At 35.8% G+C, this 16,454-nt stretch overlaps 1 protein-coding gene across 1 annotated transcript; it reads left to right on the top strand.

Annotated features, from left to right (window-relative positions):
- The first annotated feature begins 282 nt into the window (after nucleotides 1-282).
- On the top strand, nucleotides 283-15,017 carry LOC121316766 (mesoderm induction early response protein 3-like). Its single transcript, XM_041251933.1, has 13 exons — nucleotides 283-327; nucleotides 1,078-1,102; nucleotides 1,397-1,542; nucleotides 3,606-3,740; nucleotides 4,007-4,127; nucleotides 7,411-7,487; nucleotides 7,823-7,895; nucleotides 8,004-8,152; nucleotides 8,372-8,453; nucleotides 9,239-9,333; nucleotides 9,609-9,736; nucleotides 10,765-10,907; nucleotides 11,139-15,017. Exons 1-13 carry the CDS (start codon nucleotides 319-321, stop codon nucleotides 11,591-11,593), a joined length of 1,638 nt encoding a protein of 545 aa, XP_041107867.1. The 5' UTR covers nucleotides 283-318; the 3' UTR covers nucleotides 11,594-15,017.
- Nucleotides 15,018-16,454: the final 1,437 nt, after the last annotated feature.

The raw sequence follows: 16,454 nt of genomic DNA, 5'->3' as shown, positions 1-16,454 counted from the left end.
CTGAATAATAACTACACTTGGTGTACAGTACATTAAGCAATATTTTTATTCAAACACAAAAGCGTTTTTTTTTATGTATTATTCTTTTGTTTCTAAACAAACATTTCGCTAATCGTGATAGTTCATTAAAGGGTAGCTGAGGATAATAAAAGTGTGATTTTTTGCACAACTTTCCAGTGTAAAATAATTTGGAAGTTACGAAATACAGTAAAATCCTAACCCCGTTTATCAGGACAATGTAGACGGGGCCTCTGATTGGCTCGTTGTTTCAATCCGGGTACCTGGCGCTGAAGCAGTTTATTAGCCAAAGGTACCAATATGGCCGAGGTAAGGAAGAAAATATAGAATAAGCATCAGATTTTAAATTATTATTTTTTGTTTTTGTAGCCTATACCCTCCGGATGAGTTTAATCCACTGTGTTTATTGAGCGTTAATGTTTTAATATGTTTGTTTTGATGGCTTAGTGGGGCGGCTGGAATAATACAAATCGAGTTGGTTGTTAAGCGGGATCCTACGGGAGTAGGCCTATGGTCCCTATTTCTAAACACAGACTAAGATTGTTTTGTAGAAATTCTTGGCGAAAAATGTTCCGTCTTATCTGAAATGTTGGTTATAGTAATTGAGAGTCGGCGGTATAATTTAATGTAATGTTGTTAAACGAGTGGCTGTGTGAAATGGATCGGCCAATTAAATCGAAAACATTGTTGTGTTATGTTTTGGCTCTGCCTGATGCTGTTAGTTGTTGAGCTCTGTGATACAGTGAGTCAAAATTAGTCGTAGAGATTTTATATTTTGTCGGTTTTGATAAAGGGTGGATAACTGGTTGTCGTTTTATACTTTAAAATAGGTATTTCTGAAAACATTCTTATTTTTCTGTAACGGTGTGTAAAATCGGGTCGACTTTTTATTTATTTATTTTTTAATTATTATTTTGGTTATGTGTACACGTAGCTATGCTAAATTTGATTTTGTTTATCGGTACTGTTAGGTTCCGCTCGGTTAGACCTGCGATTTGTCTCTGCCTTAGGTTTAACGCTAGTAATTCAACTGATTGTCCCTTTTCCTTCTGTTTTTAGGCTTCCTTTGGAAGTTCAAGCCCAGGTAGGCGCAAAATGAGGCTGGTGTATATGTTTTCACATCTAATCATAGATGTCGTAAGATACTAGTGTCTTGTCAGATATGTCTACTATAATTCATGTCTACATTTATAATTCATTGTGGACTGCTGTGTTTAATACAGGTATACAGCTCTCTGGACTTCAGTCACATTAACGCGATTTTGATGTTTTCTTTGAGTACTATTAATAGTTTGCATTTCAAATAGAACACGATATGCTGAATATGGCAAACATTTTTGATTGGGACTTTTTTTTTCTTTTAAAATGTTCTTTACAGTCGGCTCGTTGTCCTCTGAGGATCACGATTTTGATCCAACAGCAGAAATGTTAGTGCATGAGTATGATGATGAGCGAACCCTTGAGGAGGAGGAACTGATGGAGGGAGAGAGAAACTTCAGTGCAGAAATCGAAGGGCTACAAAAGGTACATCAGTAAAAAAAAATATATAAAACCGTCAACCATGCTTAATATATTTGTTTGAAGTGTTACTAAAAAGGTCGTAACTGTTGTATGTATCTTAAAAGCCTTGTGGGGAAAGATACCGTGCTATAAATGGAACAAGGGATCAGTATTTGTAAATATTGATCTGTGTTTTTTTTTTTTTTAAACCAGTTGGGGGGGCGACTATAATGGCCTAGAATTAAATAGCTTACATTTAATCATTGATTGAGGTGCACATGGTTAGCAATAGCTACATGTCTTGACAGAAGCACTGAGTTTGTTTAACTTTTTTTCTAATAAGATTTATTGTTGCGAAATGTGGTAGGGTTATATTGGTGGGAGCAATAATCATGTATCCTTGCAAAAAGCAGAAAGGACCAGATATATCCAAATGTTTATACCAAAATCCAATTGGCACCAGTTTTTGTTCAAATAAAACATAACTTAGTACAAAACTAATAATTTAATTATAAGTATGAAAAGTGCATCAAAGTTATTTACTTGCTAAGTGACATTTGTGAAAGAAAAACCACTTTTGCTAAATTGTCTAAATTGCATTTTGGTGTAAATCCTTTAATACAACAGGCCCATACTCTCAAACATTATTTAAAACTAGCATTTAATAATTACCCATGTCTAAAATTAAGTTTTATATACTTGATCATCTTAGCCATATATTGAAGCATTAAAAAAATTAAAACCTGGAATGCAGAGTTTTTTGTTGGTTCTTTGGTTGTAAATTGTGCAGTGTTGAATTTGGTATAGTTTATTTTGGTGTTTAACCCCCAGCCCCCCCACAGGCAATTTCCGCCTGGGGAGCTGTGGCCTTAAATAAATCACATTATCTTCCAAAGTGTAGACAGCACAGGCATGGTTCAGGGCTTGAAACCCTTGGGTATCAGGAGTACAGGGCAAAAGTCTTAGTCAGTACCACACTGGAGGGAGATATTCAGAAAAAATACATAAAAAAAGAACAAACACTTTTCATGTGTTTATATTCTATAGCCATTTTTTCGACATGTAGCACATGAAGAGCCAGGTTTTTTTCCAGTTCTTCTCCAACATGTCTACTACACTGGGCAAAAATGAAACTGATTGAACAGAGGGATCAAATTCTACATTAGTTTTTACAAAGCTAGGCCCAAGGGTCCCCGAACCTCTCCAAAAATGAATAGTGTAAATCTTTATGGCCAGTCATACACCAGTTTCTTGAGCAAGTTCTAAAAGGGATGTTACCTTCTGGCACCTTGCATGCTATACATTGCCACATGAATTAGATTTTGTAATCCTCTTATTTTTTGTCCAATATTTCATTAAAAAGGTGGCCTTTTTGGAGAGCTTTGGGGTGCCTGAAATGTATCCATGATGCGTATGCAAAAATCACATTTTCAAACAATGAATAAAACTGAACAAAAACTATCCATCTCCTCCAAAACTTCTGAAAGACTGAATCGACTTTTTTTTGGGATACATGGGAACACTGCTTGACATTTCGTTCGATTTACAAATGTTACGATTTGAAAAATAATCAGAAAATGGTAAGAAACCTTGATCCTCAGTGCGTAACGCTGCGTTCTCATAGCAGTACAGATGCTGTGTACATACGCAAATCAATTACTCTTCAATGGATTAGGCTACAAACAAAGTCAAGCTATGATTGGACAGCTTGTGACCTCCCCTATAATGTAATCAGGAAGATTTCACCATCAACAGATAGATGTAAGGGCAGAGCATCCAAATGCAGAGCTAGTCGATCACAGTTGTTTTTGAACCGTGAGGTACTAGACACATTGTGAAGGGGATATCTTAGTGGTGAAATAGCGAATTCGGAAAATGCCTTCGCTGTTTGACTGTAGGATAACAACGTTTTTGATATTGAGTCAGCTTTTTTTGCTCTTTTGCTTTTGTAATAATATTACAGATGATTTATTATATGTAATGTGTAATTGCAGTACCATGTTCCGCCCACGGGACAGGAGGACGTAAGAGGTTAATAGAGTTCAAAAACGTAACTAATGTAATTTCTATACTTTACACATTAACAGGAAGGTACCATGCCCATAGAGGAGCTGCTGGCCATTTATCGATATGAAGCGTCTGTCAGTACTGTTGCAGGCTCAAGTGTGGGTAGCTCTCCAGGGGAACTGACCGATGAGCTACCTGATATGACTTTAGACAAGGTGAGTTCAATGAAATTGAAGTTGGCATCATATTTGTTCCACACTGTTTTCGGTATTTGCCTCAAAACTGCTAAATCCTGTAAAGTAACAGGAATGTTTTCTGAACATGTGACACTGAATCTGTTAAGTTTGAGTTAGCAAATGTGCACTGAAAGTTAGGGTCAAACATAGATCATTATAAACATTGTTTAATAAATATTGTTTTTTTTTTTCTTTCATAACACATTTATAATATAATTCTTCTTGTATAAACCTTTATTTAACAGGAGGAAATAGCTAAAGACCTCTTATCTGGTGATGATGAAGAAACACAGTCCTCAGCTGATGATTTGACCCCATCGGTTACTTCACATGAAACAACGGATTTCTTCCCTCGGACTCTAAGATGTAAGTTTTTTGTGTATAGCAGGTTAAGGAGATGCTTTTATTTTTGTTCAAGACAACCATTTGTTGTATTTATTGATTAGGTGGCCAATAAATCATCCATGGCTATACCGTTAAAGGGTGGTGGAATTAAGACTGGTGTTTGATAATTAAAATAGACCTGTGTGAGCGCTATTTAATACATTAAGATTTCAAGATTGTTTTAGCTGCACATGTCAAAGATGTTTTTAATGAAAACAAACTAGCACTGATTATACACGTCGTAAAGAAATCATGCCGTCCTGTCAAAAGTTAGTAAATGATTGCAAAATGCAACCGACAACTGCTGTGTGTGCACATCACTCTTATTTGACCTCAGACATGAGCAAAAGAAAAGTTAGATGTGCCTGTGGGAGGATCTCATTTCACGTATGCACAGTACGCCAGGGGATACATGTTTACATACAAAACAGGCAAAACAAGAAGACCCTTCTTAATTTCTACAGACGCACAAGACAGCTACCATATTTCAGTTTGAAAGTCAAAGCCTCTTATTTATTTTTTCATTTAATTTGATACTTTCACCTCCCATACTTTAAATCCCAGCATTCTAATTGTAATCTCGTTTTAAATCTCGCAAGTGGAGTCTCCAATAGAAATGTAGGAATTTGCTAGCACTCAGTAGCTGTGGTGAGTTTAAATTATTCAGAATGAATAAGTCAGGAAGTAATCACTTCCAGTGTTTTTCTGATGTTTGTTGGTTATACACTGATTTCTTTTTTGTATCAGTGATTTATCGGTTAAAACCAAACATCAGCCCTGATCATAATCCATAAGAGCAGTGATGGCTAGTGCTGGGACGATACTGTTTTTTTTACTATCAATGTATCGTTTTCATAAAGACCCGATGCATCGTTTTTTTTAGTACGCAAAAGTAACATGTAAATAATAAGTTCATATACACCCACCGCTTGTTATATCGCCCCTTGCTATACTGTGGATTCGGATCTGTCCTGGAGTTGGCTCCCCATTCTAACTGCATGTGCATAGCTGCAACATATATAGGCACTTATAATTACTGTTAGTTTTATTTCATATCAACAAAAATATGCAAAACAATTAAATGCAAAGCATTACTATCATGCTGTTATCATACACACAAGTATTGCACAATAACAGAAACAAATTAAATATTTGCTTGCAGAAGCGGTTTTTATTTTAGCCAACGAGGTGCTCATGTGTGGCAGCAGTGCACAAGGCAGTGGCGTCGGCTCCCTAGCAACAAGACTTGTATGTTGTTGTTGGGAATTGATTATTTCAATGCAGCGGGTTTGTGCATTTGAGAAAGGAGAGGAAGACTCATGAAATTAATTGGAGACTGAAGTTGATGAGAAGCAATTACCTTCCGCTGTACAAATTAAAAGGTGTCCTGCTTTTTATATGAAAAATGAGAAAAAGCAGGTTGCGTAGAGGATTTATACTGAACCCTGACGCACCCGGTAAAACGAGGGAGTGGTTGTACAGTAATTTATTTGTTAGCCTGTTTGTTTTTCTATGGGTCTACTCACTATATAGCGGATTTATTTTGGACCCCGACACCCGCGATGTATGGAGTGGGTGGTGTATTTTCATCCAATCTAATCATGAAAAGTAAACGTTTCTCCAGTTGAACTTAAAACTACACATTTCTAATTATTTATGTCTAGTCACACTGTCTGGGAGGTTCCCCCACAAAAAGTTAATAAAACATTTCAAATATTAGTCTTACCTTAAGATGTCTTGACAGCAACTGGATTAGAGAAAAACAAAAAAAAAATCAAAGAAGAAGGGCGTTTGTTCACAAGCATCCCTGCTTTACTGAACATATGCTTGCTCGGGACTGATGTTGCAGGGATCCTTAACATGCCCTTTGCCAAGACTGCTGTTGGGAAAGCATGTGTGTGGTTACTTTTCCACCAATTCAATAACTGTCCATTTTAATTCAAGAAGGCGTTCAGACATAATAAACTTTGTACCACCTTGTTGGTGCATCCTTTATTAACTTGAGTGGTGCTTTTTCTGTGTTCAGCATTTCTGTCTGTTTCCTATTTAAAGCACTTTGTTTCCATCTTACTGTTTTTAAAATGTGCAACCAGTCTCCTTGCTGCTGCCACTAACGTATGGACTTGTCATACATTCTCCAAGCTTTTCTGAATGAAGAGATTTATATTGTGCCCTGCACAGCTCGCACTTACCACGCTACCAAAAAGTAACATGGCACGCTCGCAGAAAGCAAAGACATTGCTCTGCACACGTTGGCCGCGTTGTCATAAACACAAGCTATTACTTTTGTAGCCACGTCAAACTCTGTGTTTATCCGATTGATCGCTTCTGCTAAGGTCACAGCTGTGTGTCTCGTGTAATTTTCGTGTTGCAATACTTTTGACTCGTTCCCAGTTTTGTTTAATGTAATGGCAGGTGACTTCCATACATCGGTAGTGATGGACATTGAATTACACTCCTGACTTAAATCCTGTCAAAGCTTTTCCTTTGCAAGTTCATGGTCCAGAGTAATGAATTTGGAGATTGTCTTTCGGCAGGGCATTTCATAGTCTGGATCAAGATTTGCAATCAGATTTTTAAATGCAGTTTCCTCTACTATACTAACAGGTCTGATATCTTGTGTGACAAGATCCACTATCAGGCCTGTTATTTCTTTTGCTGTAATGCTTTATGGATCAACTTTCTTTCCAAAATAAGCTGTCGCTGAAGGTGTTGCTTCTTTTTTGTTTTTTACTTGTGTTTCCGCTGTCGTATTTTGTCGGGTGCTATCTTGCTAAATGATCCCGCAGGATGGCGGTATTGCCACAGAAGCTCATTAAAACGCCATAAACGGCACATTTTACCTTTCCACTTTGTTCGTTTGAAAAAAAAAAAAAAAAAACTCCAAATTTGACAATTTAACTAGCAAAATCAGATTCTGAAATGCAGCCTACCTCTAGTCTCTAAGTTTTTTTGTATGTTTTTGTCACGCATTACTCTGAAAACGTATGTGCTGCATAGTGTGGGCGGGGAGGTTTTATTATTATTACTGTTATTATTATTATTTAAAGGAACCAAAGGTAAGGCAAGGAATAAGAGTGTAGATTTACATTTTTCTGGTCCTGTTGATGTTTTTTTTTCAACCATGGATGGTTATTGTCCCAGCCCTAGTGGTGGCTTGTTTATGCAGTATGTATTATATTTCGTTTTTGGTTTCACATTTATACAAACTGTGTTTATAAACAAAATGTTCATTATATATTTTATGTTGCTTTTTGATTTTCAGCAAATGCTATATATGATTGTGATAGAGAGTCAGAGGGGGAAGATGATGGTGTAAATCCCTCTGAAGACTCAAGAAAGGTAACTAATTAAATGTAACATGTTGTTAATGTCTGAATTTAAAGAATAGAAGAAAGACGTCAGTATATTAAATAAAATAATTTAATATAGTAATGTTTTTTTTTTTTTCTATCAACAAGCCTGGCAGAGGGAGCAAACAATAATTGACAATAATTATAACTTGGTGTCTGTTTATCACATTCTTATATAATGTAGCCTACAATAAAACAGAGTTCAACAGTGTGTTGATTTGGAATAGCAATGAATATTTTTAAATAGGTCTGCTATTTAACATTCTGCTAAAAGCAGAATTTTTGTTTTATTTTCTCATTTTAAACTTTTTTTTTTTTTTAAAGGAAATAATGGTAGGCTCTCAGTACCAAGCAGAAATTCCCCCCCATCTGTGCAAGTATACTGATGATGAAAAGCGTAAGTTTCTCATATCAAATTATTACTGTATTATAAATGCATGTTAAAAATGCCCTATAATACAAATAACTGTATATTTGATTTGTTACCCATGTTTCTTCTCTGTAGCATATGAAGACGATGATCAACTCCTTTGGAGCCCAACTGTTCTGCTTGAGAGTGAGGTTAAAGACTTCCTGCATGAGGCATCACTGCGGGTAGTAGATGGAAAGACACAGGGAACAGCAGAAGGACCTCAAGTTAGAGACAATGAGCAAGTGAGTACTGTAACCTATCTGGAAGCAGAACAAATGTAAATCAAGATGGATAAACACCAATTCTGTACTTTTTTTTCATTGACTCCAGTAGCCTTTTTGGCATTTGTCTTTTGTATTGTTGCATTTTTAAATGTACACTCTACTCCTATTTTTGGTGTTCCATAACCTGTAAGTTCAGCATTATATCATTATAAAATTGTGTTTTTTTGTTATTTTTAGGCATTGTACAAACTGTTGAAGTGTAACTATAATGTCCATGAAGCACTTGAAAGGTACCGCAGGGATGGAAAGTCTTTGAAAGGTAAAGATAGATTGTGTTAAAAACAAGCATGTTGTGACATTCATCCACTGCCATTGCTTGTAAATACAAAATTAGAGCCATCAGAAGTATGAAAAGGTAGACCTGCACAATGACCTGCATCTACTGTGTACATATATACACACACACACACATATATACACACAGTTGCCCCATGTTATACCAGCCCCCTTTTGTAATGCCTCCCTCGCTGAACAAATATCGCCAATTTAAGTGCTGTTTTTCCCCCGTTATATCGCCACCCCACTGTCCGCCCCAAGCCAAGCAAATGTAAATATAAGCATTGTAGTTTCCCATATTGTAGTGCCAGCGAAATAATCATGGCCAACAACAGTTATGCAGTTAACCTTTGATTTGCTTTCCTAGTTAATTGACTGAACAGTGTTATCAACACTCCCACTTCCAAAGCAAAACAGAAAGTACAAAATGCCGAGAACAAAAGAAAAAAAAAAAACTGCACGTATGCATCTGAAAATAAGAAAGCAAGTCATATCACATATTTTCTTGCCTAAGCGAAGCATATACTGTTAATCAAAGGGACTTCAATTAACAGTATTTTAATGTAATTGCCATAAAGATAGATGCCTCATATACCCCAAAATTATCATGATCTCAAAAGGGCTAAAGTCCAGACCAAGATTCATCAGTTGAATAAGTGCTTCTCTAGGTAAATGTAAGTGTGACACAGACATTTGGACTGATAGACGTCATCTATAAACCCTCTGGCTATAATTCATTCAGTGATTTTAAGATACTTATTTTTGTAGCTGAAATGCTCCCATGGACAGAAGAAGAATGCAGAAATTTTGAACACGCACTTCAGATCTACGACAAGAATTTCCACCTTGTACAAAAACATAAGGTATGAACAAAACAAAATTAAAGTAAAGCACTAGTTAAAACAGATTAATGTATTCTGATGAGGTCAATACTCCATTAAAATGTGTTTGTCAGTTTGTATTGCAAGACCTATATCTACATCTGAGTTGGTTTGCTTTAGACAGTTGCTTCAAATATGTTTACAGTTCAGCTAGGTTTCTTGGGCCAGGCTCTGAAAGGCAGTTATTAGTGGCAGCATGTAAAACATTTGAGTGTTGGCTGTTCTAAACCTGAACATACTGTGTTATTTTTTTAAAGGTTACAACAAGAACTGTTGCTGAATGTGTAGCCTTTTATTATGTGTGGAAAAAGTCGGAACGTTTTGATTACTTTGTCCAGCAAAATAGATTTGGAAAGAAAAAATACAGCAGCTACCCTGGTGTGACGTAAGTATAATGTAAATTTAACCAAGCAATACGTTTTGTGTTTGTGAATGTGGTGCCTACATTTCTTCACTTTTTGAGAAATATACACTACTTTCTGTGTCTAGTCTTTTGGGAAAAACAATCACTGTGTGGTCACTGTAGACAAATGTTTACATCGTAAAATAATTGGGAGAAAGCTGTGCATGAGTACAACAGTCTCCTAGAAAAAGCCCCATGAAGTTAACTGGTTTAGGCTGTTGGCTGTTTCTTAGATTTGTGGGTCAAATTCAGGTGAAATGTACAGAATGATTAGGTTTACTTTTAAAATATCATAATAAACATGTGTGAGGAGCTACTGTCCTTCAAAACATGTGAGGAGCTACTGTGTTTCTGGCTCTCTGTTTTAAGGAATAGACAGAACCTCTTCCAACAAGGTACTACCTTTAACCCTTTGCGGTCCGACGACATCAAAAAGACGTAAAGCACGGGTCTCTAGTAATTTTTTTCTCTGGAAAAAAATGAGAAAACCTTTCAGTGGCTGAGTGAGACCAATAGGAGCCGAATGAAGCCTGGGAAATAAATAAATAATAAGGGCTTATCTGATAGCCCCTTGCACCACAGAGATAACATGGACATAAACAAAGGAGATAGCTGCTTCTGCATCCAGCGCTCAAAGAATATCACAGACATTTGATTTGGATCGCATTCTTGGAGTTTGGTGATAAAACAAGTGATCAGGAGAGGATTTATCAGTATGCATGTCTATAAAGAGGTATGTGAAAAATACAGCGAACAAGGGGTGGGGCTTTTCTGGAGATACAGTACTAGTCTTTTTGCGATTCAGTGCCTTTTAAACCCGTTTTACTCTGGGGGGGGGGTTTAAACAGTGTGTGTAAAATAAACAGTGCATGTGAAAATAAACTGGACCGTTAAGGGTTAAAGCTTTGAAATTATTTATAAAAAGAGACTGAACTACATTGAACAAACCCATGAAGGTCTACATTTTTCAGAGTATTTTTAAAGTGGTTAACGTGAGCTTTCCTTTACAGGGACTTAATGGATCGGCTTGTTGATGAAGCTGAAGGGTTAGGAGTAGACGGTTCTTCAGTATGTTCAAGCAGCGGCAGAATGGAGCCCATTCCTGACCAACAACTCAGCATACTGAATTCAATCACTGCTAGTGATTTGACGGGTAAGAAAATACATGCTTTGATTTTAAAGAAACCCTTTGTGCCTCAGGTTTTTTTTCTTTACTCTTTCTTTACAGTGAAAATAAAAAATTCCAAATGCCCCCCCCCCCTCCCCCCAGGTTGTGAATGAAATATTTGAACAATTTTTTTAATGTTATACATTCTTTGCAATATAAACCGATTTTGTGTTATGCTAAATATCAATTACATTTTTATTTATTTTCTCTCTTTAGCACTGACCAATACTGTGGCCACAGTCTGCAACTCGGCAGATGTAAACTGTTTGGAATCCTATACTTTCTCCCCACTGGACAGCTTGCACAGAGGACCACTGAACCATGTGCCTGTTGTGAATGAAGAGCCCCTAAACTTTACTACTAATAGCGATACTGACTGTCTGAATTTATTAGATGCTGGATTCTACCACTCAGATTTGAACCAGATCAGTGTGTGCACCGAGGACTGCGAAAGGCCTGCAAAGAGATTAAAAATCGGTCTTTCCGAACCATTTATCAATGACGTTTCTGTAAATAATCTTGGTGTGGACTTTGAGAACCACACACATCACATGACAAGTGCCAAGATGGCTGTGTCGGTGGCAGACTTTGGTAGCTTGTCCTCAAATGACTCTAATAGATTCATGAACTCCCACACACTACATCAACATGCAGCTGTCCAATCTGAGTGACTGACAATGAGAAAACATTGATTAAACCATCAAGTGTGTAAATATATTCATTCACTGGAAGTTTTTAATTATTATTATTATTTTTTTTTACTATGACATCAGTGATGTCTTATCATATAGACCTAAATCTTGATTTCTCAAGAGTTAAAATAGCCATTTATTTTTCAGTCCTAAACGTGGAAGTGTCATAAGCTGATGTTCATAGAAGCTTGGACCTTAATATTGTGGTGTAAGTGTGAGCTCTGCAGGCTCCCCCCCCCGTTCTTCTATGAGCTTCAAGACAACAATGACAAGGTTCTTGAGCCACTTAGAATGGCTGCCATAATTTTTTTTTCGTTTTGAAATGGGTACTTTTGGAATATCAGTGTTTACAGGTACCAAGACTAGACCCTAGCTAATGTAGCATTTTGTAAGGGTCCAAGCTTTTATATTATATGCACAGATTAGTGCGAACACTTTCTTAAATGGAGCCTTCTGTATATCAGAAGAGGAGCACTTCAGTTTACAAAACCGTAAGAATTATTTTGTGGAAGCACGCACTAGGACTGCAGCTGAAAAGTGAGGAAAGCATCAGTTTTCTAGCAGGCAAATTGCTGTGACTGCCCTACGACAAAAGTTGGACTCCACTGCCAGATCTCTATCTCTCTCTCTCTCTCTCTCTCTCTCTAACCTTGTAAAATTGGCTAGAAATTTTTACATTTCAGTTTTATTTTATACAAAATGTTTTTTTCCAAGCCAATGAAAGTTTGTGATTTATGGTATATAAAGTTACACATTTCTTGATGTATCCTAAAATAAGTTCATATACTATAAAGTACTGTTTTTAATTTTGATATTAAACATACTTTTGTGAGATTGTTTTAAAAGTAGTGATGTGAAAAACTGCAGTCCGTAATGTTTAGAGTTGGGAATTATCTGTGTTTCAGTTGTGTAGTTGTACTGTTTTCAGTATCACATGGCAACAGATGGGGTTGCTGCGTTAATAAAAATGAGTAGCACATTAAGCAGTAAAGCATTTACTCAGCAACCATGTGATAATAGGCTTTCATCTTGTATTTCAATCGTGACAATCTGAGTCTTGAAACTGAAAACGGACATTAGTGGATAGTTAAAGGGTGGGTATTTATTTAAAAACATTATGAACTGCACTCATTGCTACTTTAGTCTTTGTATGTTTCAGTGCTTTTCTAGCAATTGTACAGTGAAATAAATTTGCTAAATAGGCACATTCAACTTTTCTTAACTGAGAAGTATAAGAATCTATTTTGACTGACGAGTACTACTTATGTAAGTTAAGTGCATGTACATCTTTAGTAGGCTTGTCATGGTGAATAGTAAAAAAAAATTAAATCTATGTAATATAGTTCAAATGTTTTATTGTGCAAAAGGATGTAAACACAAGTAAACAACACTTAACGGGTAGTCTTGGCTTGTGCCAGTATTATGTAATTTCCCACATTGTCAGCTCCTTGTTGCAGTGTTTTGTGCAAGTCTTTGCAATGTGTTGAATCCTTATTTTCAAACTCATCTGAATCTAGCCGCATATGGAGAATATGGCGTACACATTAATTATGTATTTTGAGTTTATTAGCTGGTCTTCTCACATGCTCATGACAAATGCCTTTGCTCAGCTTGCAAGATCAACCCATTGCCAGTTGTTAATGCAGTACTGGTGTTTACTTAATTTATCTATGCATTTGAAGAGATCTAAAATATGGTAGGACATTTTTTCAGGGCTACTGAATTTTGAATGTCAATTCACAAAAAATGTGGTTATTTAAAATGGCAGTCTCATGATACAAAGAGTTGAAGGTTACTGATTTACTAAATGTTGGGTAGTCTTGAAAAGTCAAACTTGTTTGACCACTTAAACTTGTGAATTTGTATTGACAAAGATTTTAATTTGTTATAAGGCAATAATTTGTAAATATGTATAGACTTTACCTTTTTAGATTACACTTGTTTTGAAATTGTGTTCTGTCATCTGCAGTAGTGCCCATGCATGATAGCTGCAAATTCAAAAAGTGTACCATTAAAAAGGCTTTACATTTGTACCTAGCTATTTAATGTTGCATTTGCTTTAAAGTTTATATATTTGTTCCTGTAAAATAACTTTTTTTGATACAGATTATACTATTTGGTAAACGATTTTGAGGATTAATCAAAGATTCTTATCTGTGGTAAATGCAGATAATAAACCACATCAACTCTACAGACCTAAAAATCGTTTGAGGTGAAGTCATCATTATGATTTCTGAAAAGAAATTTGCTGTTCATAACATTTCCATCACACATAAAACAAAAGTGGGGTGGAATCATATGTTTGTATTTTGCAAGTGGTTATAGGAACACACAATATTGTTTGTGGATCTGAAGATTAATGTTGCGTATGAAGTGATTTTATCGTGAGCTTTTTAAAAAGGTTAAAGGCATAAGGAGTCCTATGAAAGTTTGAACACTAAAAGTAAACAAGTGCTCTGAAATAGATTAATGTAGGATTTAAGTGCAGGTCTCTGTCTGATTCTTAACTTTTAGACCTATCAAACTGTGTGCTTTGTTAATAGCTTTCTTACCTGTCAAACTGTTTCAACGCTTTGTACAATACAAATAATATACCTTTACATATAAAAGCAGGTAATTTCTTACCTAGAAAGCTTTTAAGTATTTGTATAAAGTTATTGACAATTGGATGACTGGTAAAATGAGTACCTGGTGCTGTGGATATAGCAATATATCCCCCCCCCCCCAATTTCTTTTTTTCATCATAACAAGCCTTTTCATTTTTACCTACATATTTAGTTCTCCCTCATATTGAACTTACTTGAAGGATGTACATTACCGTGATACTGGTTGGAAAATACTAAAGTGTGTACAATTGGGTCACTCAGATTGTGCAATTATTTCCTCTTGTCCATGCTGAGCTTTAGCTTCAGCAAAACCAAGTGATATTTTCTTTATCCAAAGCTTGTATGAAACAGTCCTAGGTAACATTAGAATGTAAACTAATGGAAATTTACTTATAGGGAAGTATATGTATATTTGAAAGCCCTCCCCCTGAAATATGTAACATAAAATGTGCTATCTTAAAGAAATAGTAAGTATACTTTGTTTTGTTAACCGTATATTGATTTGTACTTTTTTTTTTTTTCCTTTTAATAAATAGAGCAAAGAGGAGAAAAAGAATTAACAGTATTGCTGAGTGGAATTATTATTAGTCACTGTTCTGGTATAAAAAAAAAAAAAACGTGAATTATAGACAATCAAAATTGCATTTAGTATCAGGAATGTTCAAGGGGAAATCTTTGTTTAAATATTTGTACATAATTTTTTTGTTTGTTTTGTTTTGTTGAGTATTATTTTGTATTTTCTGTTGTACTTTTAATACCTGGTGTAAATATCCAGAAATAAAAATCTGGAAATCTTACTGTTTTTTGTTGTGGATGATTCTTTTATGTACAGACACTGAGGTCTCTATTGACTGACGGAGTTTACATGGACAAGTCATGACAGTTTTCTTCACGTTTTTGCGGTACTTATCAAGAAATGCGTTGCTATGCTGTTCTGAATTAGGAAAAAGTTATCCATACTAATGCAGATTACTCAATTCATAGTAATTTAGGGGAGGGGATATTTAAATGTTTGTGTCTGCCTAATAATTAGGAAAATAACGACTGAATATCGTGAGGAGAGCTTCAAAATTAACGAGAAAAAAACACGAACTTGTTGTCGCGCACATTCCAAATTCACGCATTACTGTTTGTATCTCGTTACCTTTTCAGCACACACATAAATGTACATACAATAAAACTTCATAGTACAAGTTTTACTGAGTAAAAAAAATAGATATGCGTAACATCTAAAAGTTTGATTTAATTAAAGTAGTCTAAATATATGTGGAAAATGAGGGCACACTGGTGGTTACACTACAATACAATAAAAAATGGTATTAGCCTTAGGCCTATATGAATATAAAATTGAGAACAGGGATATGTGAAAATACATACAAGGTTCCTGAGCAGCTTCATACACTGGCAGTTCTATAGGCTGAGCATCCTAATGGTCCCTACACCCTGCCTCTGCGCCTACAAGCAGGTGACTGCTGAGGTAGAAGTGCCAGGCGCACAATCCACTTGACACAAACGCATTATAATGAAACGTGGATGTACTATTATAAACATTCAAACAAAAGTCTTTATTTTAAAGTGATACGGTACATTTCTGTTAACTATATCCATTACTTATTGTACAATATGCCAGTGATGCTAGCACTTCATTCCAGTTCTGGGAGGTGAAAGAGTGCTCTATTTTTCCTGTGACATCTTAAAAGAATTATAGAAAGAGAATAATACTACTACTACTACTACAAATAATAATGAGGCTAAAAGTGCAGTTAGTTGTGCTTAACATACATTTCTACAAACGTTTACAATAGGCTATATGAGAGGTTTACATTTGCAGTGTCTTTTGCGTTCTCTCTTATGTGTGTGTGGTTTGGTACGGCTTTACTGAGGAATAACATGAGATTCCGCCAGTTAAACAGGATCTTGACTGCTGAAATCTCGTGAGCCACAAGCACGATTCCTGCTCCGGTTTACATGGGTTTTTACAGCTATTTTTATCGTGAGAAAGCGATTGACCCTGCCCTTAAAGTCACGACCAAAGGACGTTCTTTTGCTGTTTCACAATGTATGCAGTCCTGACTGTAGAGTCGATTTTCACATGCATGTAAACCCAGCCTGTGTAATGCCAGTCTTTACAGTTGCAGACAAAAGTATTGGCACCCTATGCATGTTATACCAGACTTAAGGACAAGCATTTCGTAAGCTTTTAACCGCTTTTTAATGAAAGATAATACAACATT

The sequence above is a fragment of the Polyodon spathula genome, chromosome 1 (genome assembly GCF_017654505.1).
Source record: "Polyodon spathula isolate WHYD16114869_AA chromosome 1, ASM1765450v1, whole genome shotgun sequence".
NCBI classification, from domain to species: Eukaryota; Metazoa; Chordata; class Actinopteri; order Acipenseriformes; family Polyodontidae; genus Polyodon; species Polyodon spathula.
The sequence above is the reverse complement of the archived record's forward strand: the minus strand, read 5'-3'. Positions and strand labels throughout refer to the sequence as shown.

Coding starts and splice junctions, on each gene's coding strand:
- LOC121316766 (XM_041251933.1), top strand. Junction 3,741..4,006: donor CTGATATGACTTTAGACAAG/GTGAGTTCAATG, acceptor TTTATTTAACAG/GAGGAAATAGCTAAAGACCT. Junction 8,153..8,371: donor AAGTTAGAGACAATGAGCAA/GTGAGTACTGTA, acceptor TGTTATTTTTAG/GCATTGTACAAACTGTTGAA.